This window comes from Callospermophilus lateralis, chromosome 19 (assembly GCF_048772815.1).
Source record: "Callospermophilus lateralis isolate mCalLat2 chromosome 19, mCalLat2.hap1, whole genome shotgun sequence".
Taxonomy (NCBI): Eukaryota; Metazoa; Chordata; class Mammalia; order Rodentia; family Sciuridae; genus Callospermophilus; species Callospermophilus lateralis.
The window spans coordinates 36,482,855-36,508,570 of record NC_135323.1 but is presented as its reverse complement, the minus strand read 5'-3'; the positions used below and the strand labels follow the sequence as shown (position 1 = coordinate 36,508,570).

The 25,716-nt window shown below is 55.4% G+C and overlaps 1 protein-coding gene across 2 annotated transcripts; it reads left to right on the top strand.

Annotated features, from left to right (window-relative positions):
- The first annotated feature begins 15,552 nt into the window (after positions 1–15,552).
- Positions 15,553–23,078, top strand: LOC143385228 (archaemetzincin-1-like). Of its 2 annotated transcripts, XM_076840595.1 has the most exons (6): positions 15,553–15,856; positions 17,364–17,531; positions 19,681–19,809; positions 20,124–20,293; positions 20,689–20,865; positions 22,533–23,078. In XM_076840595.1, the coding sequence occupies exons 1-6, from the start codon at positions 15,553–15,555 to the stop codon at positions 23,076–23,078; spliced, it is 1,494 nt and encodes a 497-aa protein (XP_076696710.1). The 2 variants fall into 2 exon arrangements, with proteins under 2 accessions (XP_076696710.1, XP_076696711.1); XM_076840596.1 differs by lacking the exons at positions 20,124–20,293; positions 22,533–23,078 and having other exon boundaries at positions 20,689–20,799.
- Positions 23,079–25,716: the final 2,638 nt, after the last annotated feature.

The following is a 25,716-nucleotide window of genomic DNA, read 5'->3' as shown; positions in this document are numbered from 1 at the left end:
AGCTCAGGGTAGCCATCCCAGGAGGTTTGTTGAATGACTGAATGACCTACATCAGACAGCCCAGAGAGACAGTACCCAAGCCTCCTTCTTTGGTGCAGGCCTGGCTTGGGGTTGAGGGTGTCTGCACTTGTGGGATACTTCCCATGTGAGCCAGGAGTGGAGGACGCAGAGACCTCCCATCTCACCCCCTCCATGGAGACCCTCTTCCCTGCACTCATCAGTTGCTGTCAGCCCAGGATGTGTCGCCATGGAAACTGCTTGGCAAACGCTGGCAGGCAGAGGCGGCCAACAGCAGCTTGAGCTACCGAGCTCTAGGCGCCCGTTGGAGTGACATCTCGGGGCAGCATGAGCAAGCACGCCTGGCCGTGTGTGGCACGTGTGTGGTGAGCGGGGATGGACAAGCAAGGGTGGGCATCTGAGCACTGGTGGTGTGTTGGAGCCAGTCCAAGTGTGCCTGCTGCGTGTGTTTGCATGTGCTCGTACATGTGCGCGCGCCTGTGTGTGTGAACTGAATGAGCTGTGTCTGTGCACGTGCTCCCACGGCTGCCTGGGGCGCTGGGTGTGTGCAGAGACGGGGCCAAGCTGCAATGTACGGCCGCGCGGCCCCCTCGGTTGAGTGCTCACTGTGCGCTGGGCATTGACCCAGGTCCTGGTAAAACGAGATGGAAGTGGCCGCTGCCCCTGCCCCCCACCTGCAGTTCCAGGCTGAAGACAGCTGCTGACCAGGTGATTACAGGTGTTGATGGACATGAGTGACGGGAGGGCTTCTGGGAGGAGGTGGCTGTTGGGCCTGAAACCTGCTATGGAGGGGGAAATGTCCAGGCATGGCAGGAGGACAGTGCTCTGGGCATCAGGCACAGCCCAGGCTGGGGCCCAGAGGCTGGAAAGGACTAAGGAGAGATGGGCAGAGGATGGTCACGAGGGGCAGTGGCCAGAGCATGTGTGGCCCTGACGAGTTTGGGCCTCTCCCTGTCTTAGGAAGCCCAGCTGAGGAGGGGGGACAGGGACAGGCACTCCTTCCAGAGGGGCAGCACAGGGGGAGGGGGTGCGTGGCTGGGAGGACAGAGCTGGGAAGGTGGGATGGGGTAGGGGAGGTGGCTAGGGCCCCAGGGGCTCCCTGGAGAAGGTGACCTTCTTGGGACCAGGGGAGTCTTTGACAGGCTTACTGTTGGGTTATGGGGCTTGGGAGGGTGTGGAGGCTGCAGCAGGCTGGGGTTGGGGTCATCATGAGGGATTTTGGAGGTTGGTGTTCCTTGGTGACTGTGGGCACAGGGGCGGGGGTGGGGGCTGGGACAGTGCAGCTTCCTGGGTCCTAGGGGACCTCTCCAGGTCCTGGGCACTGCCTAAGCCCCACCCCGTTCAGCCAGGTGGGGTGATGGCCCCTGGGGCAGCAGGAGGCCAGGCCCTGGGGCCCCCAGAGCAAACCTGCGGTGTGGAGGGGGCTTCCCGTGCTGAGGGGTAGGCTACCACGGGGCCGACTTGGGATGTCCTGGCCTCTCGGCCTGAGGATCCCTCCTCCAGCAGCCACCCCAGAGCAGGGCCACCTGGTGCTGCCACCGGGTACTCTGTGCAGACAAAGCTGCTGGACCAACGGGTCAGAGGCCTGGTGCTGCCACAAAGCGAGGACCCCTCAGGCAGGGCTGGGCATGCAGGGCTAGGCCCTGTGCCCACTGCCCTGGGGGTCCACACCCCATGCTCACTGCCCCTGGACTCTGTGCCTCCCTGGGTCTCTCCTGCCCACCAATAGGGTGAAGGAAGTCCTGTGGGTCTCCCCAGAGGGAGGGACACCCAGGTCTCCAGAGTGTGCCCTCAGCGGGGCACCCTGGCCAAATTACCACACACTGGGCTTTTGAACCCGCACGACCATCAAAGGTGAGAGACAGGCAGGAGCCTCGGAGGGTGCAGGCTGCCATGCTCCTGGCCTCCCCTGGCTGACCCCATCTGTCCTGCAATGGCTGAGGAAGCAGGTTCCAGAGAAGCAGCCAGGACTCTCCGCCGTGGCAGCTGCGCAGGATGCAGCTCAGAGCTGAGAACCCCGGGGACTGTCAGCACCACCCTGCCTGACAATGTTGTTGTTTTGGGGACCCCAGGTAGGGGCTGCAGGACCACCTCCAGGCAGCCCAGAGACAAAGTGAACCCCAACAGGGACAGATGTCCCAGGGCGTGGGGAGGGCACGCGTACCCTGCTCGGGGAGGGGTCTGTTTCAGCGGATCTCTCCTGGGCCGCTCTTCTGTTTCTGTTGAGAAGCAACAGGTGGGCATGGTCCCTGCCCTGACTATACAAAACTAAGAGTTAGGTTCAGGGAGGGAGGGAGGGAGGGAGGGAGATGGTGACGGTGCTGGGGGACCGGCAAGGTGCAGGCAGGAGAAACAGACCCAGAGGAAGGTGAGGCTCCTGGATGCCTGGGCCCATCCTCATCCCCTGACCTTGGCCTACTCCGGGACCTGGATGATAGGGAAAGGACCACGGGTGCAGCCAGGAGGGGCCAGGTAGCTCCCCCTCCATGTGCAGAGCAGCTAAGGGCCTTCAGTGTGTGCATGTTGAGGGGTGGCTCTGCATTGAGATCCCTGAAGCTCCAGCCACCCCAGCCACCCTGGCTGTTCTCTGGGAAAACAAGGGCTTTCAGAGCTGGGGGACCCGGAGCGAATGCTAATCCATCAGCTCAAAGGGTAGCTTCAGGCTGGGAGCAGACGACTGGGCCCCAGGCCAGGGCCAGCTGGGCCTGTCTGGGAGCCCTGTGCCCCCCATCACTGCAGCATGATGCTCCTTGTGCCCAGGGGCTTCTGTTCCCCCTCAGGCCTGAGAAGGGTCTTCATCTACTGTAGGATGGGGTGGGGGCTGGAGCTCCAGCAGGTTGGGGTCCCTGGCACCTAGCTGGAGCTGACACTGGGTGGGCCCTCAGTAAATAGTCCCTGGAAAAAATGGCTGCTTTGGGAGTATGGAGCACATGGAATGGCCCTTAGCTCCCTTTGCATTCCAGGTCAGCTTCTTGATCTGGAGAGACAGGAGGCCTGGGGAAGCTGAGGCATATGGGAGCCCCTGGATTGGAGGAGGCCTTGACCCTGTGCCCCTGCCCTATTTGTGGCCCTGAGTCTTACAGAACAGCACTGTGGCCCTGCCCCACCCTGCATCCCCTGTCTGGCCAGGACTCAGTCCCCATCGCCTCCCATCTAAATATCACCTGCCCTCCCCCCCCTCCCCCCTCTGTCCCTCACTGCTCCCAGATGGCCTCAGTATAAGGTTGGGCCTCCCCTGACCCCTTTGTTCCCATCCCTGCCTCCTTGCTCTCAGCGGCTCCCACCCGGGGTGGTGCCTCATCCTGTACCCACATCACCCAGAGGCTCCCACCTGCCCAGAGGCTCAGCACACTCTGGGGCCCCTCTCCGTGGCCTGAAGCCCTCTCTGCCCCTTGGCCCTGGCTCATCTCTCAGGCCCATCTACATGGCACATGGGCAAGAAGTGGTCCTCAGTGCCCATCATCCCCTGCTGCCCCCACCCTTGCCTGCTGGCCCTGCAGCTGGGGCTATAGGGAAGCCAGGGACGAGGTGCACAGAGACGTTAAACATCCTGTCCCAAAGCCCAGCACAAAGTATTGCTGAATGAATGGTTGCCCTGGTTTGAAGACCTACTATGTGCCAAGAACATTAATAGTCTTTTTTTTTCCTAATCCTTCTAACAATCTGAAGCATTTTCCTGGTTTTCAAATGGGATGAGTTTCCTGTGGCTGTTATACAGGTTGACTTACAACAAGAGTATATTGTCACTTCTAGAGGCCATAAGTCTGATGTGGGTAGAGCCACATTCTTTCTTTCTTTCTTTTTTTAAATTTAATTAAATTAATTAAATGTTCAACATCTCTAGCAATTAGAGAAATGCAATCAAAATTAATCTAAGATTTCATCTCACACCAGTCAGAATGGCAGTGATTAAGAATACAGACAACGGGGCTGAAGTTGTGGCTCAGTGGTAGAGCGCTCACCTAGTGCAGGTAAGAAACTGGGTTCAATCCTCAGCACCACAAAAAAAAATAAATAATAAAAATACAGGCATTGTGTCCACCTACAACTAAAAAAAATTGAAAAAAAAAAAGAATATAGACAACAATAAATGTGGGCGAGGATGTGGGGAAGAAGGTACACTCCTACACTGCTGGTGGGACTGCAAATTGGTGCAACCACTCTGGAAAGCAGTATGGAGATTCCTAAGAAAACTTGGAATGGAACCACCTTTGACCCAGCTATCTCACTCCTTGGTCTATACCCAAAGGACTTAAAATCAGCAAACTATAGTAATGCAGCCGTATCAATGTTTATATATAGCTCAATTCACAATAGCTAAACTGTGGAAGCAACCTAGATGCCCTTCAGTAGATGAACGGATAAAGAAACGGTGGTATAGATACACAATGGAATATTACTCAGCATTAAAAGAGAATAAAATTTTGGAATCTGCAGGTAAATGGATGGAGTCGGAGAATATCATGCTAAGCAAAGTAAGCCAATCCCAAAAAACCAAAGGTAGAATGTTCTCTCTGATAAGTAGATGCTGATCCATAATGGGGTGGGGAATGATGCGAAAAGTAGAGGAACTTTGATTGGGCAAAGGGGGAGGGAGGGACAGGAAGGGGGCACGGGGGCAGGAAAGGTGGTGGAATGAGATGGACATCATTACCCTAGCTACGGGTGTGACTGCACACATGGTGTGATGCTACGTCATGTACAACCAGAGAAATGAAAAGTTGTGCTGCAATTGTGTACGATGAGTCAAAACGCATTCTGCTGTCATATATACCTAACTTAAATAAATAAATTTAATTTAATTAATTTAATTGATTTATTTTATGTCAGAATGCATTTTGACATATTGTACACAAACGGAGCACGACTTCTCATTCCTCTGGTGGTCCGTGGTGCAGAGTCACTCCCATAGTGTAATCGTACATGCATGGAGGGTAACGATGTCTGTCTCACCCTGCTGTCCTTCCCATCCCACATCCCCACCCTCCCCTCCCCTGGCTTCCCTCCACACAAACCAAAGCTCCTCCATTCTCCCCATCCCCCACTCAGCATCTGCTTATCAGAGAAAACATTCCAGCCTCCTCTTGGGAAGGCTCCAGGGGAAGGTCCTTCCTGCCTCTTCCGGTTTCTGGAGTCTCCAGGCGCTCCTTGGCCTGTGACCTGGAGAAGTTAAACATCCTGTCCCAAACATCACTCCATCTCTGCTTCCATGTCACATGGCCTCCTGCCTCAAGACACTGTGGTTTCTATCCCTCTCCTCCTTTTTTTTTTTTTTTTTTTTTGTACTGGGGATTGAACCCAGGGCTACTTTACCACTGAGCTATGTTCCTAGGTCTTTTATTTGTTTTATTTTGAGATAGGATCTCCCTAAGTTGCTCAGGCTGGCCTCAAACTTGGAATCCTCCCGCCTCAGCCTCCTAAGTATGGTATTACAGGAAGGCACCACCATGCTCAGCTTATTTTCTGTCTCTTATGAGAACACTCTCAATGGTTTGAGGGCCTGATCCAGAGTTACCTCCTCTTGAGATGCTTCCTTTATATCTGCAGAGACACTATTGCAAATAAGATCCCACTCTGAGGGTACAGGTGGGCACATCTTTTGGGGGCCACTGTTCAACCCACTCTGGGGAAACAGGTGTAGGAAGGTGTAGCAGCTTCTCTAGGCCACTCAGCTCTGGTAGCCCAGGTCTGCCCCCGTCACAGGGTGTTGATGAGGGTGAAGGTGAGGGGGCAGCCTTGGCCCATCTGGTTGGAGGGACAGGGGTTCCCATGTCAAGGGAGCAGACTCTGGCTTCCACCGGAGGGGTCTGGAGCCCAGCTTCCGGGAGGCCAGTGTGTGCTATGTATAGACTGGGTGGTCTGAGGGGCCGTCGGCCTGGGTACCAGCCACTGTGGGGACCTCTAGTCTACCTGGACACCCCATTCGGGCCTTGCTCACCTGGATGTTCGAGTTCAAGCTCCAGCCAGGCTGCTGAAGGCCTGACACCCAGTGGCTCTCCAGTGGCTGCAGCCTGTCCCCACTGTGGCAGGTGGGGGCAGGGATTCCACAGTTTCTTTCTAATAACCAGAGTTAGAGTCCAGGGTTCTGAGTATTTTATTCCCAATAAGAAACACACGAGAAATGGCACATCAGAGGGTCGCCTTTTGAGCCCCGATCTACCTGCAGGAATTTATGCCAAGGGAGAAGACGGCCGATACCTGCATAATGATCTATAGAAACAGGGTTGCTTATCAGTTTTATCATAACAAACTGGAATTGGGATAAATCAAAATGTCCTAAATCATACGAGTCGTCCCTGAGGCAATATGTGGCATGCTGGTGACTGGTGGCTATTGACAGGGAGGCTAAGTGACATGACCCCATTAGAGTGGACTATATGGTGGGAATCCCTTTAAAAATGTATTTCACTGTGGAGGGAAAAAAATTGTCGGGAGGCAGCCTGACAAGTTTTATTCTTTAGGAATTCCCGAACTGTCTGCCATGGATATTTACTGTTGTATCATCATTTCTTGAGGCTTAAGGAAAATTCCTTTGCAGCGTGGGGGACGGTGGTGACACATCCTTCAGCCATGCATGGGGGAGTTTTTGCAGAATGATGCAGAAGGTGGGCGGGCTGCTTGCAAGGGCTCCAGAAGGCTGGTGATGATCCAGAGAGCAAAGGAGTGGCTTGGGGAAAAGGCTTTTGGACACCAGCTAGAGCCATGATGCCACTAAGCACAGGATTCACCCTGCAAATAGAGTCCCTTCCACCTCTGGGGCCAAGCTTATAGCTGGCTGTAGGGGGCATTGGAATGCACGGTCTTTTTTTTGGGGGGGGGATACTGGGGATTGAACTCAGGGGCACTCGACCACTGAGCCCCATCTCCAGCCCTATTTTGTATTTTATTTAGAGATAGAGTCTCACTGAGTTGCTTAGTGCCTCACTTTTGCTGAGGCTGGTTTTGAACTTGTGATCCTCCTGCCTCAGCCTCCCAAGCTGCTGGGGTTACAGGTATGCGCCACTGCACCTGGCAGGAATGCCCATTCTGATGACCGCTGACTATGGCACTAACAAGAGGCTGCTGACCAGTTGTGACACATGGACACTGGAGTTTGAGGCCGAGGGAAGGTGGCTTTCCGTGGACCTTGAGAATCCAGCTCACTGTCTGGCCAGCACCCCCAACCTGCCTGACTCTAGATAACACTGGGGAGAGACAAAGTCCTTCTGTGAGCTGGCAGTGGCCAGTATGTTAGGTCATCAGAGAAGGGACTCCCACCTCCCAAAGCACAGGGTACATATTGGGAAAGCTCCCAGAGGGGACCAAGCGGGTGGGCTGGACCATCCTGGTGACCTTGGCACAGTGTGGAGTGCCCACGCCCAGCCCTTACCTGTTCTTAACCTGGGACTTAGCATAGAGATGGGGCTGATTGCTCCCTGAGTTAACAGCCCCAACAGATGCTCGATCAGATGCAAGGAAATTGAGAGCAGAACAGCATAGGCTTATTTTCCTAAAAGTGTTTCCTAGGGGCTCCGTCCCCTCCCAATTCTGGCATACTAACTTTCCTTCCTAAGGAGTGCCTCTGGGAGCCTCTGGCCCACCTGCTTGTCATCCAGGGTGGCTGCGATGGGCACAGAGATGGCTCAGATCCTCTGTCCTGTGGATGAGCCACGGCAGGGTTGAGGACCATGGCCCTGGGGAGCAGGGAGCAGAGTCACTGCTCCTGCCTCCAGGACTGTCTCCTTTGCCTACTGAGTTGGGCTCAGCTGTAGCATCTGCAACCAAAAGCAGAGGATAGGACTGGGACACTGGGCCTGGGTGAGGGTGGGGAGGCCAGACTCTCTGGAGGCTCGGGGGTCCATGTGAAATCCCCTGACCAGTCCTTGTCTGTGGACTGGCTTAGTTCTAGGGGACCCAGAGCCCTGAGTGGCTAAGTCCAAAGGCTCCTCCACACCCTACCCTGGGGATTGCCTGGAGCCACGCTAGAAGGGTGGCCCTTTAGAGGAAGGCCAGGAAGGGGAGCAGGGCCCACCTGGACAGGCAGGAGTTCACAATACCCTCCGGCCTTCCCTTCTGGCGGGGAGGGAACTGTAGAGGGCCTCAGGCTCTGCACAAGTGGCCTCCGATATGTTTTCTCCCCTCAGCTGTCTGTCTGTCTCTGAGACCAGCCCTCCTCGGGGTCGCAGAACATTAGTTGAATACCAACAGCCTCCCCTCACCATTTATCAATCTGAGCTCACACATGAGCCCTGTCTTCAAGTAAGGTGGCTCCCAGGACTCCAGACCCCAGGAAGAAGGTCTACACAACCATACTGAGGTTTGGTGTGGTGGGCCCTGTGAGGGGATGGTGAATTGTTGCCAGAATGCTGCCCAAGTCCCTGCAGGGGGCGCCCTGGGGCTTCTTGAACAGCTGGCCTTAGAGGAGCTGAGGGTTGGGCAGGACTAAGGATCCATGTGGCCCCCAAGCAGACCAGAGCTGCCCCCATACTCCTCCTTCCTAGGGTGGTGGACTAAATAGGTGCTTCTAATTCCCCAGTGTTGGGGTCCCGGAGGCATCCAGGGGCCCCACTGAGCCTCAAGCCTCTTCCAGTCCTGGAATAAATGACCATGATTGGAGGTCAATGAAAGCACTACAGCGGGTCCATAAATTGATTCAAAGGGTTCACGTCTTCTCCTCTCACCACAGTGAGTGAACGCCCACCATCTCCCAGGCATGGGTACTTGTTGGCCCATTCCAAGTACCCACGCTTGGGGGTCATGGACCTACCAAGTTGTTGCCTGTGCTTCTGATGCAGTGGGAGGGGTGGCGGGTGATGAGCACAAACCCCAGGGGCTGCATTCAGCCCAGTGGTGATGGCAGCTGCAGGAGGCCAGGGGTGGCCTTCTGAAGCCAGAGAATTCAGCCTTGGGAAAGATGGTTCCAGAAGGTGAACAATAGCCTAGGGGGCTGATGAGGGGCTCTAGCTCTGCACTTTTCCTGCCTACCCTTTTCTCACCAATCCAATGGGCACCAAAAGGGTGGCTATCAGGCTTGTCAGGAGCCCACCAACATGAGATAAGGCGTCCTCAGCACTGGGCATGTTGGGTGTGGCGTGGAGAAAGCGCTACAGGGAATCATTATTACACGTGATGCCCCCGACAGATAAATGAGGGTAAGTGTCAGGGGCAGTGATGAGGGACTAGGTTGTAGGTCCTATGTCAGGTCACACCTCCACATTCAGGACCTTACCTGTCCCACCTGGGGGGTGCTGGCTTAGCGCTGTCGCCTGGGGGTGAATCCACGAAGCTTCCTCCCCTCGCTGCTTGGCTTTCTAAGATCTCAGGTCCCGCTCCAGGTATTTCAGGGAGAACTAGGTCGGCCTCGCAGCTTTCCCAGCGCAGGATGGCGAGGGAGCGCAGGGAGGGGTGTGGCTCCGCCCTGACTGGCCCTAGTCTCCTCCCTCGGGTTCGGCGGCCCCAGCACACTTTGGACCCGGTCCCGCCTCGGTCCCTGCCTCGCGTGCTGACGTCACGCCGGGACTTCTTCGGTCTTGTTGGCCCGTTCCAAGTACCCACGCTGTCCTCCGGCAGCTCGGAGAGCGCGGGGCTGCGAGGTAGGGGCGCGCGGACAGGACTCCGGGGACCCAGAGCGCACCCCCGTGCGGGGTGGGCAGGGCGGCGCCGGGCACCGTCAGACTGCACCGCAGCGTCGTCTCCACCCGCGGTGTGTCCGGGTGGTGTGGGCGTGAGGGGCGCACTTGGGCAGGTTTGGGGAGCCCGAGGACCTGGCGCACCCAGGGAGGGTTTGGTGCAATGTCGCGCTTGGTGCCTGGGCAGGACAGCTCGGGTCCCAGAGAGAAAGCCCAGCGAGGGAAGGGGCACAGCGTTCACTTCCCGCTAGCGATGTCCCAGGCTGGGGTGACAGTGCTGTTGACTTTCCGATGCGAGCACACAGGCAGTGGGAGAGGCCAGGGCAAGGCTCCCAAAGAAGGCGTTTCCTGGCTGCGCCGAGTTGGGCGGTGTGGGATGGCCCCCGGAGGCGAGCGGAGAATCTTGCATCTTATGCGGGTGGGGTTGGGTGCCCACTTACTGACCTGTGTGTGGCAGAAGGGGCTTCAGAGGCCACCGGGCAGTTGATGGAGAAGGGATTGGATGGTACACCTCCGGGAAAAGAGGGCAGCATCTCAATCAGAAAAGCATGGGGGAGGGCGCACAGAGTCACAAACTTTACCCAAGTGCCCGGAAGCAAGGGGTCAGGGTGGGGTCTGAAGCTTAGCCGAGTGGCCCCTTCCCTGCCCCAGAAACTGCCTGGGTGGAGTTTGAATTCGGGGCTCACAGGTGAGGGGATAGACGCACGAATGGGGGTCTGCTCCTGTGGTCTACACCCTGGGTTTCCCTCGCAGCACATGGAAACCTGGCAATACAAAGCCCCAGCCCTGTACATCTCATTCTGCATGGGGCTGCGCAAAGCGCCTTGAAGGTTTTGGCTGATGAATAGCGTGTTGCAGCTGCTGGGTGCTCTGCAAAGTGTATTCAGAATAACAAGAATCAGAGCATGATTCCTTGCCTGAAGGCTGGGCATCTGTCTAGTCAGATGGGGCAGAACAAGTGCCCAGGGCTTTGCAGTTTGAGCCACCTGACTTTGATTACCTGGCCAATCAGGCTACCCTGGCTCAGTGGCAGACTCTCCCTGAGGAGGAAAAGCCTGGACAAGGACATGCCCTTCCCCAGTCTTTGGGCAAAACAGGCAGGAGAGAGAGGGAGGTGCCCCAGACAAGGGAAGCTGGCTATTTGGCTGCGATACCAATAGCAGCTGGGCAAAAAAGTCATTGCTTTGCAGAAGGGACAAGTCCCACCCTCTTCTTACCCTTAGAGGGTCTCTGTCTAGCGCCCCTGAAGCATGCTAGGAGTTGGGGTTCCACTGTGAGGCATGACACTGAAACCAGGTGTGTGGTGGCAGCTAAGTCACTTCATGTCTCTGAGCATCAGTTTCCCCATCTGAAATACAATGGCACCTGCAGCTCTGTGAGGTCCTGAAGATTGAGTGATGCAGGTGGCGCAGCAGGTGGTGGCCGACCTTGGTACTTGGCGGCTACTGTCCTGATGATAATTAGCAGGGGAGGGCCCAGGCCATGGCTAGGGCCCAGTTTTGGAGGTTTCTCTTTTGGAGCCATCACTGTGGCCAAGATGATGGGTTGGCAGGTAGCAGAGAGAGATGGAGAGCTCCCTCCCCACAGGCACCCCTGGCTGCCAGGGACAGTCTTCACCTCCAGCTTTGGGCTCTGTGCGAGGACTTGTCTTGTGCAGAAATGACCTGGCAGGGCACAAGGCCTTTGGTGGCATCTGAAGGTGGGGAAGATGAATGAGGCTGCACAGGCTTCTTGAGAAAGAAAGAATGACATGTGGGGGGACAGAGGGGGGTCACACTTTCATGCCCAACGTGGAGCCACTAAGGGAATAATTCAGAGGTAGGTGAATGGCACTGCTTCTGACTCCAGAGTGGGGGTGTAGGTGTTTGTGAGCATTAGGAAGGACTAGGGCAAGTGGGGCACTTGTAGGCAGGTCCTGTGACCGGCATCCAGAAACCAAAATAGGCTGGTGAGATGCCGAAGGAGTCAGGTGCTCCGTACATCTTGCTGCTCACAGAGCTGGGAACCTCCTCCCTTCTGTTGGGTCCAACCAAGATCTGGGCAGGGAAGGCAGGAGATACCATGTCTGGGGGGAAACTGAGGCACAGTGGGGTTAAAGGTCAAATGACCATGCCAGAACCCCAGCTGGGGTTGAGGGCATTTGGCTTCCAGGGTTTTCTGCTCAGTCTCCTGGGGTCCCTGCTCATAACCCACTGACTGCCCACTGAGGCTTGCTGGAGTGCTGACTCCATACTCCCTAACGTCTGGCTCAGCCTGGGGACAAGGCAGACTCCTAGAGCCCCTTCTCAAAGCCCACAGCCTTCTCCACTTCCTCCAGACTGATCAGATTTCCTGCACAATGTGGCCATCCCTCCCTGACTTTGTCCCCTGTTCTTCCCTTTGTGCACTGCAGCCAGATGGCCAGCCTCCTCCTGTCCCCAGGACACATCTGCCTGTTGGCAGAGGGTGGGCTTCCCAGCTGCTCTCTCGGCTTGGGACACCCTCCATGCCCCTCCTGGGAAGTAGCAGACTCGCTCCCCACTTCTTCCCTTCTAACGAAGCCACTTTCAAGCCCTCTTGGAAATGGCCACGGGGTCCGGCATTCCTGACCCCCACCCAGTTCTGCCTTTTCTTCTTCTATTGTCATTTGCCACCTTCTAACTGATGTGCAACATTATTTACCTTCAATGCTTTTGCCACCTGTCCTGCCTCTTCAAGCCCCTTGAGACCAACCTGACTGTTTTGTTCTAACAAAGGGCCTGGGGCACTTGGAAACTGCAGCAGTTAATATTCTGTGTCCACTTGACTGGGCTGTCTCACCTAGGCAGGTGAGACCCTGTGGGTGTGTCTGTGGAGTGTTTCCGGTGACATCAGTAGGGTCTTGGGTGATAATACAGCAAAGGGCAGAGACAGGAGGGATCCACTCTCTTTTCTGCCTGAGCTGGGATTTCTCCCCTTCTCCTGCCCTTGAACTTCCTTCCCTTGGTCCCAACCTGCTAGAGACGGCTCATGGACCTTCTTAGCCCCCTTAATCACAGAGCCAATTCCTCCTAATATATCTTAGCTGGGCCTGGTGGCAACTGTCATGGTAGTGACTTGGAAGGCTGAGGCTGGAGGTTCGCAAGTTCAAGGCCAGCATCAGCAACTTATTGGAGCCCTAAGCAACTTAACGAGATCCCTGACCAAAGAAAAAAGGGCTGGGGGTGGAGCTTATGGTAGAGCACCCGTGGATTCCATCTCCAGCACCACAACAATAAATAAACAATAACACATTTTATAAACACACCTATAAAATGCTTCCCTCCTATTGCTTCTGTTGCCCTGGAGACCCCTGTCTAGTACAACTGTTGGAAGGATGAATTGATGAAGTAATAAATTCACATGTGCTCCTGCACAGGGATCAGCCTGGCCTCCTTTGGAAAATAGTGAGTCTCTTGGATGGTTCTGGCTGATGTGGGTTTCCCAAAGGGAGGGAGCCAGTGGAAATTCAATTCCTTGTTGTTCATCCTTGCACGCCCCTGGCCCCTGGAAACTTGCCCACTAGGCTCTTCTCATTGCCATGGGTTTGATCTTTTCCCTATCTATGCACCTGGTGTTTTTTTTTTTCCCCCTACACCCAGGAGTGAATTGTTCATCGTGTTGCAAAACACCAGTATTGCCTACATGTCCTGAATGGGCACAGGAGGTAGAACTGCCCTGGAGTCTGGCAGTGGGCATGGGGTAAGCGTGTTCGAGCATGGGATCTGTGTGTTCTGATTGATTGCACCTGATTCTCGTGAGTGCTGTGGCTCAGCTTGGCTCCACCATTTCACCCTCCTGAACCCGGTACCCACATCCCTGGGCACTAATGCAACAAAGCCCTGCCAGGAACCCAGAGGGGTTTGTGCCCTGGGCAGTTATTTTATTTGTTGCTCTCTACTCAGAACTTTGAGGGCTGGTGGGAATGTCAACTAGCATACCCCTTCTGTGAAGCGACTTGGCAATACAAAGCAAGATGCTTTAAACCCCAGCACGTGGAAACCCCTCTAGGAATCCATCTGGAGGAGAAGGAAACAGACTCATGAGCAAAGACGGACACCCTGGTGTTTGGGGGGCAGCCATTGAAAATGGCATTTTTATAGAATATTTAAAACTCTGGGATAATGCCATAATGTACTAAGCAAAAGATATAAGATTATACAGTTGGATCTTCAATTTGTTAAATATACATGGAGAGAAACTATATAAAGCTTGGTGTGGGAAGGATCTTGATGGAAATTAATCCTGGAAGGGTCCTTCCTTTAAGATAGTGCTTTCCTCTAGAAAAAAAAAATCACATTTATGGACTTATATGTGTATGCATTATATACATATGTGTATGTTTCCTTCCAAGAAAGGTTTATAAAGTGTGTACCCCAGACTTTCTGCTCAAACCTAAGTGTTTGAGTAGTTATAAATGTATTTTTCAGATGAATGCTTTAAATTGGGTTAAAGAGAGTGTGGAGTCCTCGTTCTTACACAAAAAGGAGCCCCCTTCTGGCACTTGGTGCTCTGCAGAGACGTAGGTTTTGTGTCTGAACTTCCTGAGTTGAGGATGACCCGGCTGTCCCATCTTCAGTCCTTGTCCCCCTGGGGCTCTCTGCTGTGACTTGTATATCTTCTCATCCCTGGCCTCTGGTTCCCCTCATCCCTGTCCATCCTTTTATTACTGTTTCATAAGGGTCCCCCACCCAGCCTGTCCCCTACCTGCCTTTGCTGTGTCAGTCTCCGCACCGAGACATCAAGGAAGGCCCAAAGCAGCTGGTAGCCAGAGTCAAGTGCTTACCGACAGGTTTTCAGGTGTGTTTCTGACAAATACGTGGCTGCGCCAGAACTTGTTCCTGGCTCAGAAGGACAGAGCGGGTGTCACAGCCTGCTTGTCTCTTGTGCTGTTCCCGTAGTTCAGATCCGTTCCTTGCTTCTCTGAAACTCCTCATTTGGCTTGCAGTGGTTGGCATGCTGCCCCTGACCACCTAATTTGTGTTCCATACCCTTTGTGTATGCCCTGGACACTTCTGGGTGGGGAGCCTCCATGTGCTTCCTGGGGACACGCACGGTTCTGGCCTGGAAGCTTATGGTTGGGTTAAAGAGAGGTACAGTTATGGCCCCACGGGACGGGGTGTACTCTGTGATCACAAAGAGAGTGGCTTCCAGTTTCTTGCCTGGAGGGGCCCCTCTGGCTTTGCAGGGGCTTAGCACAAAAGGTGGGGTCTCTTCCAATGCCCCCCTCTTTCTTTTATATATTCATTTATTTTTGTACTGGGGATTGAACCCAGGTGCACCCTACCTCTGAGCCACATCCCCAGCCCTTTTAATTTTTTATTTAGAGACAGGGTCTTGCTGAGTTGCTTAGGGCCTTGCTAAGTTGCTGAGGCTGACTTTGAACCTGTGATCCTCCTGCCTCAGCCTCCTGAGCTTCTGGGATTACAGGTATGCACCCCCTTCTTTCTAAGGGCTCAGGGCACAGTTTGGGTGTATGACAAGGAGTGGGCCCCTGCCCTTCATGGGGATTCCAGCAGAGTGTGAGGCCTGGATTCTCCAGGCCTAGGGAGATTTACCCAGTCTGCCCAAAGGACAAAGAGAAGAGTGCCCTCTGTCCCTGGTTGGGGGGAAGTGCTGCATCCTGGGGCTCTGTAGGGCTCCCCTGTGCCTGACACAGCAGGCCTGTGTGTGCCTAGTGGTGACTGTGGCATGCTCTATGTCCCCTGTAGGGTGTCCGCAGGCCTGGAGGTGCCCATGCCTTCCCTCGCTTTGCTAAGGAGGTCCAGTTCCAGGCAGGGCTGGGCCACACAGGCTCTTGGCCCAGCATCCTTCTGCTGGGAACCCCTGGCAGCCACTTCTGTCAATTCAAGGGAAGGTTCTAGAAGAGACGGTGATTGTCCCCTGGGCAGTTCATGGGCAGCAACAGGAGTTCCTGGGTGTGGCTACCATGCTGCAGTGTAGACAGGCCCAGGAGTTCAGCTTTGGCCCTCGGGCCCTGAAGGATGCGCTGGTCTCCAGTGATGCTGGCCTGCAGCAGCTCTACGCCTCGGCATTCACCCCGGCGGAGAGGCTGTTCCTGTCCGAGGCCTACAACCCCCAGAGGACCCTCTTCTGCACACTGCTCATCCACTCGGCCTTTGACTGGCTGCTGAGCCACCCTGAGGCCCCTGAGGACTTTCAGACGTTCCACACCTCCCTGCAGCACCGGAAGCAGAGCCTGGCTCGGAAACACATTTACCTGCAACCAATAGGTACAGGGAGGGGGCTGGAGCCAGGGAACCAGCTTGGGCACAGCCCCAAGCAGGGCTGGAATTAGGGCTGGTGGCATTGGGTGTGTTCGGAATTGGGGTGAAGCAGGGAGGCCCTGTCTTCCTCCACTCGTCTTTGACACTGGTCAGAAAGCCTGGAGCCGTGGGACCATCCCACCCTCAGGTGGGCATTGGGAGCAGGACTCAGGGACCCCCGGCATGGCTGCTGTCTTCCAGGGCTCTTCATTTGTCAAGAGATTGGGGGACACAGGGAGATCTGAGGGTCAAGAGAATAGCCCAGCCAGGTAATGGGGAGGGTCAGAGGTGGGCCGGCCACCGTGCTGTCAGCATTCCAAGTGCAGGTGGCCCCAGCCTGGCATAAGTGGCACTTGGCTTTGGAGAGGAATGTCAAGCTTCTGTCGGGGTACTGGTGGGTCACACCCTTCCCTTGAGGCTGGCACCTGTGCAGCCAGCCAGAGGAAGGCTGGGCTTCGACTGGCCTTGCCCTCAGCAGGCTAGTTGGCAGCCCCCAGGGGTCCACGCCAGCCCCCAGGGTCTACGCCATCCCCCTCCTAGATGCTCAGGATCAGCGTGCTGGAGGCTTCAGGGGTCTTGCTCTACATAATCCCACATCTGAGACTCTGCTTCTGACCCTGCGGGGCCAGACCCTTTTTATGTGTCCTGCTTATATCTCCGGGAGCCTCTTCCCTGACATGTGGACACATGGCACCTTGCCAAGATGGGCGTGAGGTCTGGGGTGGGCCTGAGTCCTGAATTTCTACCAGGTCCAGGCTGAGACCAGGGTCTGGAGACCTTGCAACCATTCCCATGGCCTCCACTCTTGGTTGCGTCTATCTGTCCTCCTAGCATGCCATCTGGTGGTGTCCCCCCCGGCCCTGCCAAGCCCTTGCTTTCCAGCGTGAGCCTACACTCCTGTTTCAACCAGGCTGACTTTTTGCAGCTGAGGAACATGCTTGCTTCTGCCACCCGCTGCTAGGGGGCCTCTCCTGGTCAGCTTATGGGCTTCTAGCAGCACTGTAGAAGTCCCTGCCTCCCTGAGTTTCACGTGTGACAGTGACTTCTGTCCTTTATTGTTGTTTTTTTAATATTTTATTTTTTAGTTGTAGTTGGATACAATTCCTTTATTTAATTTATTTATTTTTATGTGGTGCTGAGGATCGAACCCAGAGCCTCGCACGTGAGGCGAGCGCTCTACCCCTGAGCCACAGCCCCAGCCTTGTTTTCTTTTTTGATAGTGGGGATTGAATCCAGGGATGATTTACCACTGAGCTACATCCCCAGCCCTTTTTATTCTTTATTTTGACACAGTCTGGCCTTGAGCTTGGAATCCTCCTGTCTCAGTCTTTGCGCCACAATGCCAGGGTTCCTGCCCTCTTGTCTGGGCACTGGCCTTGTTTGCCTGGATGGCCAGTGTTGGTGGCAGCTCCCTGATGCGGAGGTCACAGACCTTTGGGGGCACAGTGGGGCTGACCAGCTGCTCTGCCCCCAGATCTGAGCGAGGAGCTGGCAGGATGCCCCCTGCTGGACCACCTGCGGAGCTGCGTGGAGGCCTTCTTCCTAGGCTTGCGGGTCAAGTGCCTGCCCTCTGTGGCGGCTGCGTCCATCCGTTGCTCCTCGCGCCCCAGTCAGGACTCTGGTGAGCGGCAGCTCCACACAGGTGAGCCAGGCTGGGGGTGGAGCCCAGACCAGGGCCAGTGAGGCCCCATCCCACTGTGTAGCAAAAGGCCGATTCTGGAAAGAAAAGGGGAGGAAGGAGCTCCAGAGACAGAAGGAACTTGTTTGCTCTTCTGTGGGGCATCAGTTTTCCCCACCTTTTGGACAGAATGGGAATAAGGAGTTCCTCTTCCTCCCCAGCAGTCTATGGAGTTGGCCCCACAGCTCAGGGCCCACTCCCAGAGTGTTCCCTGGGATGCAGAGCAGGTGAAGGCACCCTTTGAAAGCTGCTCAGCTTTGCTCCAGACATTCCCTTTGCAAGGGCCTTCCTGTGGCCAGATGACCCAGTCCTTGAGGCCCCATCTGTTATTTTGATTGTTGGACATTTTGTTTGAAAAATTAGTTTACTCTTCTTTTTATTTATTTTGTTGTGGTAAAGGAGATTGAACCCAGGCGCACTTAACCACTGATTTACATCCCCAGTCCTTTAATTTCTTTTTTTTTTTTTGAAACAGGGTCTCATTAATTTTACCAGGCTGGATTTGCACTTGTGATCCTCCTGCCTCAGCCTCTGGAGTAGCTGGGATTACAGGCTGAAGCATTCAGGCACTGGAGCTGGATGGGAAGTTCAAGGCCAGAGTCAGCAACTTAGTGAGGCCCTAAGCAATTTAGCAAGACTTTGTCTCTATATAAAAAATAAAAATGGCTGGGGATATGGCTCAGTGGTAAAGATCCCCTGGGTTCAATCCTCAGTTGCACCAAAACAAACAAAAGCATAATTAAAATTTTTTGAGTATGTGTGTAGCTGGGTGCAGTGTAGATTACAGGTGCTTACCTGTAATCCCAATGGCTCTGAAGGCTGAGGCAGGAGGATGGCAGGTTCAAAGCCAGTCCCAGCAAGTTAGTGAGGCCCTAAGCAACTTAACAATATCCTGTCTCTAAATAAAAAATAAGAAGGCTGGGAATGTGTCTTGGTGGTTGAGTGTCCTAGGTTCAATCCTAAATTATATAAAAAAATTGAGTATGTATTAAGAAAATATTTTTGATATGGTAAGTTAAATCAAACATATTGTTAAAATCAATTTGTTCTCTTTTCTTTTTTACCTTGGGGAAATTTAAAGTTATATGTGTAGCTCAGGCTGTATTTCCACTGACAATGATGTGCTGTATCATCTCCATAAGCCAGAGCGTGTCCCCCATGGCCTCCTCTAGCATCTTCTGCCTGTCTCTCTAGTTCCTTCCTCACCCCCTGATCGGCCTCTTGTTTCTTGAGTCCCTTCCTAGGCGTAGAATTCCTGGTTCCCATTTCCTCTCCCGCATCTCCTTCCTCTCCCTGCATGGTCCACCCCTGCTTGAACCTCCACCCATGATGGGATGTGCTGGGTGGGCTTCCTGAGATACAGGGCCAGGACCCTCAGTGGTGCCCCAGCAGTGCTCACTGCTCTTCCCCCTCCTTCTTGACTCTTTCCACTGAGGAGACATAATCAGAGGCGACTCTGCCCCTCCTTCCATACGGCTCCTCACCTGCAGCATTGCTCCCACCTGGCTTCCCCTGCCTGGCACCTGGTCAAGGTCACACTCAGCCTCTGTGGAGATGCCCCTCCCACCACCACCTTGCCTCCTTGCTCCTCGGAAAGCACTTCCTCTGTGGTGGCCTTCCCCCTCCCTTTCCCTGCCCTTTCTTCCCTCTTCAGTCACAAGAGACTCTCTCCTGGTTTCCTGGGACCTGACTGGGCCCTCCCTCTCCCTCTCTTGGGCCCCTCATTGACTGTGCCCTGGCTTCCGCAGCCTTGTCCATGCCCACACTCCTGGGGAGTGTTGGTCCCTATCACTGCTGTAACTGATGACCACACAACTGGTCTTACAGTTTTGTGGGTTAGGAGTCTCCCTGTGTGGAGGTCAAGGTGTGGGTGGGCTGCGTTCCTCCTCAGGCTCTGGGGAGAATCTATCCACCTTTTCCAGTTTCCGGGGGATGTCTGCATTCATTGGCTTGTGGCCTCTTCCTCCATCCTCCATTCTGGTCTCTCATTCTGACCTTGTCCTTCTAGTTAATACAGAATAATGTCTCCATTTCCATATCTATTAGCCTGTCCTGAGCAGGGGCTGGAGATGGGTCCCTAGCCACCTCCTGACACCCAGCAATCTCCTCCTAGATGGTATCCTGTCCTTTTTGAAGAACAACAAGCCAGATGACGCACTGTGTGTGCTGGGCCTCACGCTGTCTGACCTGTACCCCCACGAGACCTGGAGCTTCACCTTCAGCAAGTCCCTCCCAGGGCATGGTGAGCTGGGGCCCTGCAGTTTCCACCTAGAGGGAGCCTGGCATGTGCTCTTGCTCCAGGGGAGGGTGATGCACACCTGTGGAAACAGCTGCATGATCTTGATCCCCCACATTTTTGCTATTCCTGGGCAAGAGGCTGGCTTGGCTGCTGCCTCAGGGCCGGCCTTCTTGTGGGCATGCTGGCAGGGCAGGGTCTGCTTGGACTGCTCATCCTCAGGTCATGCCTGGGTTGCAAGAGAGGATGGGCTGCTTTCACTCCGGGCTCCCTGCATCCGAGGCTGCTCACTGAGTCCCCTTGTCCTTCCCTCTCCCCAGATGTGGGAGTCTGCAGCTTCGCCCGGTTCTCAGGGAAATTCTCTCAGGTGGGGCCCAGTGACCTTGATCCAGGTCTGCTTGAGGTGGCAGCAAATGGCCCTGAGACCCCGCTGCAGGACACAGGCAGGAGCCATTGCTTCAGTGCCCTGGGGGTGGTACAGTGCTGCAAGGTAGGCATGGGGGACAGGAAGAGGGTGGGTGGCTGGGCAGCTGTGGATGTGTCCTCAGAGGAAGGTCATAGTGGGCTCTGGCTGAGCCTTCTGCCTGGCCAGTTATATTGTCCAGTTCTCTCCAGGAAGAGGTCAGTCCCTCACTTTACGGAGTGAGGAAATCGAGGCTCAGAGATGCCAAGTGTTTTGCCAAAGGCCACATAGCTCTGGGGGACGGCTGGGATCTGACCTACGATCTACCTGGCTCCCAAGCCCCCATGCTGTGTGGCTTCCCCTGAGCCCCCAGAGGGGAAGTGTGCTTGGAGCATTTGCTAGCAGTCTGTCCTCACCAGGGGTTGGGGGTCTGTGGGTAGAGGGCAGGGTTGTGAGACAAGGCTGGTGGCCTTCCCCCTCAGGTCACATGCCACGAACTCTGCCACCTCCTGGGCCTGGGGAGCTGCCGCTGGCTCCGCTGCCTCATGCAAGGGGCGCTCAGCCTGGATGAAGCCCTGCGGCGGCCCCCAGACCTCTGCCCCATCTGCCTGAGGAAGCTGCAGCATGTCCTGGGTTTCCGGCTCGCTGAGAGGTACAAGGTGAGCGCTGCCCCAGCTCCCTACTTGGCCCAGGGGAAGCCACACACAGACAAAGGGCCTGTGCTGTGTCCTGCTCCTCTGGGACTCACAGATCTCCTTGGTGGCAGATTGAGTCTTTGGCTGGTACCTGACAAGTGGGAGCACCCTGCACTTTGGCTGGAGGGCAAGTCACCAACCCTGAAAGGAGGAGGGAACCAGGCCAACCCAGTCCAGGACAGGTGCTCCTGCCTCTGGCAGTGCTGGGAAGAGGATGCTGCCCTCTGCTGGCAGCACATGGCATTGCCATGAAGCAGGGTCCCCTTTCTTATTCCCATAGGGAGATTTGTTTGCAAACTCAGAAACTTTGCTCTATTTCTCTTTAAATCCACTTCTGGCTGAAAACAAATTCATGATGGAGGCACAGGACCTATCAACTTGAAAACAAAAACTTGTCAGAACTTCACTGGGTTTAAGGCCGGACTCTTGTGGTTCTGGGGAGCCCCTTCCTCATGCAGGTTTCTGGCAGGGTAGTGGCTCTCAGCCTGCCCTGGTGTCACAATTCCCTGGTGGGATGGGGTTCTCACCTGGACGCGTTAGAACAGGTCCCTGTGATGCTGGAGGCCTGAAGTAGAGGCCAGGCATTTTCAGATTATAGCACTGACTCCCCTGGGAGCAGAGGGCCAGACCTCTGGGTGTGGCCCTTCCCTAGTGGGGAGCCAGGAGCCTGTGTCGATGCAGAACAGGGCAGTTGGTGTGGTTGTCACTTGTGGAGACACCCTGCATGGGCCAGCTGCCCAGTCACGGGGGCACAGGCAAAGGGCTTGGTTGGCGGCAGCTCTTATTATCCTGGTGAGGCTGAGAAATGGGAATTGAAGACAGCTCTGGCTGTGAAAGAGTTTGATTTCTCACTTGTGTCCTTCATCTGGGGCTCATTCAACCATCTGATGGGAACTTCTGGAACTTTACCCAGTTGAGGGCGGGGATGTGGTGTTCAATAGACTTTGGGTGAGCCCTGAGGGCTGAGGCAGTGGGTGCAGCCTCTCCTCCCATGGTGCTCCCTGAAGTGGCTGGGCCCTTGGGGGCAGCCAGTCCCCTCTTAGTACAGGGCTCAGGGACCTGGTGGGCCAATGACTGTAATAGGAGGGGAGCTATGCAGGAGATTAGCCACATGTCCTGGGATGACCCAAGGACTCTAAGAGCCATGGAGCCACCCAGGGCCAGTGTCTCTGCTCAAAGAAAAAGCCCAGCTTTGTGGTGCCGGCCAGTGTCCACTGATTGAGCAGAGCTGGAAAGTGCTGCTGATTGTGATGCCCATCCTGCAGACATGGCACACACAGGGGACCTCAGGAACACAGGTAATGGGAGGCCATGGTGAAACATTTAGGGGGTGATGTGTTTTGAGTATTTCTTTTGCCTTAACATTTTCTGACTTTAATCATCAGCTTTGAGGAAGGGCTGGGTTAGCAAGAGGTGTCCAGTTCCTGAAAAGTGAACAGCAGGCTCCTGGGACCTGGAAGTCTGGCTGTGGCACAGCCTGGACTCCAGTCCCTAGCAGTGCTGGAAGCAGGGCCCTGGTGGCACCAACTTGCCATGGGCCTTAAGGTGACTGAATGTAGCTGGGTCCTCGGGCTGCTTGCTGGCCAGACAAGTGCCCACCAGAGAGAACTCAGCCCATTTCTCCCTCGCAGAGGCTCCACGCCTGGACCCAGGCAGCAGCAGGTTCGTGGCCCTGCCAGGAGGCAGGAGAGCCATCTGTGTCGGAGGACACCCCACCCTTCAGCGCAGACTCTGGCATGTGCTGTGAGAGCGACTCAGAGCCTGTCACCAGCCTATCAGAGCCCCTCACCCCTGACGCATGGAGTCATGCCTTCCCTGAGGGACCCGAGGATGGGCAGAGCTCCCTGGTGGCCTCAGAGGCTCTGCCGAAGCTTGAGGGTCCTGTGGAGGCCATCGAGGAGCACGGACAGTGGCTGGCCACATGTATCCAGGCCCTGGAACGGGAAGTGGCCGAGGAGGAGCTCGCGCAGGTGGACAGGGCCGTGGATGCCCTGGACCGGTGGGAGATGTTCACAGGGCAACTCCCAGCTACCAGGCAAGACCTGCCCTGTGTCGGGGACAGTGCGGGGCTGCGCAAGGCCCTGGGGGACAAGCTTTCCTCCCTGAGGCGGCGGCTGAGCACACGCAGACTCCCCAAGGCTGAGTCCTCCCCCTGCCGCTGGGAGGGGGGGAGTTAGTGCAGCAAGATGGCCTGTCCCCTGCAGAAAAGTCAGCGCCTGGCGTCTCTCCCCAGGACACCAACTGACCACTGCTGTCCAGCCACCAAGGGCATGGTGAGCCCAGCAGCACTAACAGAAGCCCTCAGAAGTTGAGGAGGCTGCTTCTAGCTGGCTCCTTGGGTCCCTGTGCCCACTGCTCACCCCAAAGCACAGCCTGGTCCCAGGACCCCCATGGCGGAGTAGCCTTCAGCCTGGGGAGCACCCCGCCCCTCTCCTGGGTGCCACTGTGGTCTGAGGGCCAGGGGGGAGCTGTGCGCTTGCCTTCTCCCTGCAGGCTGGGCTTTGGGCCTGCTGCTCCCCTGGTTACTTCTGGTTGGAGCTTGAAAAGTTATCCAGGCCAGTGGTGACCCTGGGACATGGGCTATGCTGCTGCTAACTGGGCTCCAGGGTCCCCTCAAAGTGGAAGCCGTGGGGTTTTGTTTTGTTTTGTCTCTGAGCTTGAGACTCACAGGGGTCTGTCCTTTTGGACCCACACTGCGGGAAGGCAGGTGTCTAACCTGCAGGTTTAAGGGGCAGGAGGGTGGAGCCTCCTTATTCCCTGAGGTCGCCTGCTGTCACTCAGTGGTGAAAACACACTGCAGCCCCATTCTCGGGACTGTTTTCTGACCAAGGCGGCTGTGCTGACAGTGGGCACTAGGCCGCGGTGGTGCCATGGTGGGGTCAGTTTGTACTAGGCCACCAGGTGCCTGTGCTGGTGCCAGCCGGGTGCAGCTCATGTCTTCAGTGACATCTTTTTGGCTGGGTCCTATCCATTCCTGAGAGCAGTTAGGACACCGTCCACACGTGGCATTGTCTGTGTCCCTTTCATTTTTTGGTTCCAGGGATTGAACCCAAGGGTGCTTAACCACTGAGCCACATCCCAAGCCCTATTTTATTTGAGATGGGGCCTCACTAAATTGCTTAAGGTCTTTGTAAGTTGCTAAGGCTGGCCTTGCCTTGAATCTGTCCTCCTGCCTCATTTGATTCCCACCCCCTCAAAGTGACCTTTTTATCACTATCAAATGTCCCAGCCTGAGATAGTAGGATCCTGCAGAGTGAAGCAGGTGGGGTCCCGGCTTTTCCCTCGCTGGAAAGAGGCAAGAACAGGAAGCTTAGACAGTTTCGAATTGGTTCTGAGAAAAAACTACAAATATAGACCTAGAGGGAGTCTGAAGCTGCCTTGTGACTGTGACACTACTGCGGGGCAAAGGGCAGGTCCTAGGCCCAGAAAAATGCAAAGGGTTAAGATCATCTAAGCTTGGAAGCAAAGTCATACCTCTGACGCAGTATCGGCACCCTCCCCAGGCCCCCAGGCCCCCAGGCCATTCTTGCCATCTCATACAGGTGTCCCATGGTCCAGGTTGTCCTTGCAATGAGATGAAGGGACTCACACTAAGGCTCATGCAGCTGCCCATGTCTTCGAGCAGGGAGCACAGCTGGGCCTCGACGCCCAGGCCCTGGGAGCCCTCCATCAGGCCCAGGCTCCCTGGGTAGCTGTGGCCTTCCTAAGGCAGGTGGGGCTCTACCTAAGCCTCATGTCAGAGCCTCACCCTGCTGGGCAGTCACTGAGGCCCCTGCAGGCCCCTGGGAGGGACACAGACGCCACCTCTGAATGGAGGTGTGGCAAGTTTCTGGAAGGACGTACCACCTGGGGAAATAATATTGTGGCCATTCGTGAGAAGCTGGCCCTGGTCAGTGTTGGTGGCCTGGGTTTCACTATCATGACGGCCACACGGTCTTACCTGTTTCCACTCTTCTTTCCTCTTCAAGAGGCGAGTTACTGGAGTGGCGGAAGATTCAATGGGGTGACAAATAGCCAGGTGTGGACGGAGGGCAGGAGGCCATCAGGGTCATCCACCCCTGGCCTTTGGCTCCCAACTGTCATGAGTCCCAAGAGGGCACGTGGAGGTGGGAGGCAGCAAACCACTAAAGCCAGAAGCTTCACCCAGAGGCTTTTGAAGACTGGTGTCGGGAGGACGTTTTGAAAAGGCAGCTTTCTCTGCCATGTTTCCCTCCTCACACGCTGGCCCAGGTTCTGTCCTTGACAGGAGAAGGGTAATGGACAGTCACCATGGGAGGAGGGTAAGGAGAGGAGGAGCCAAGTGGGGCTCATGGACCTTCCAAAACTCGAGCTGGAGATGTCGCAGCTGTGGTGTTGACAGGTGTGGTCTGCAGGGTCCCAGGGCCATGGAGTGTAAAAAGAAACGCACACAGCTGACTCAGCTGCTCCTCACCTGCTCTGTCAGGGTCCCTGGGATGCGTGAGGACAGGTTGACAGATCCTCCAAGAGCCTGGCACATCTTGGTCAAGCTGGAGGCGCTTGAGAGGAACTAAGTAGTTAGGGGTCATGACACGTCACCTGTGTCACTAGGACATCGAGCCCTGGGTCCACATGTTCCTTTCCAGGCTCAGGGTAAAGACATGTCACTTCCATAGAACATCTAGCCCCTGGCTCCACACGCACTTCCCCAGGCTTTGACCAGGGACCAAGTTGGAGGGGCCCTAGACAGAGGGAGCAGATTCCTCTTTCTATCCAAAGCCCAGACTCACCATCCAAGGAGGGGAGAAGCATTTCACTCCTGCCCATGGTGGGAACCCTCATAGAGCAGGAGAGCTG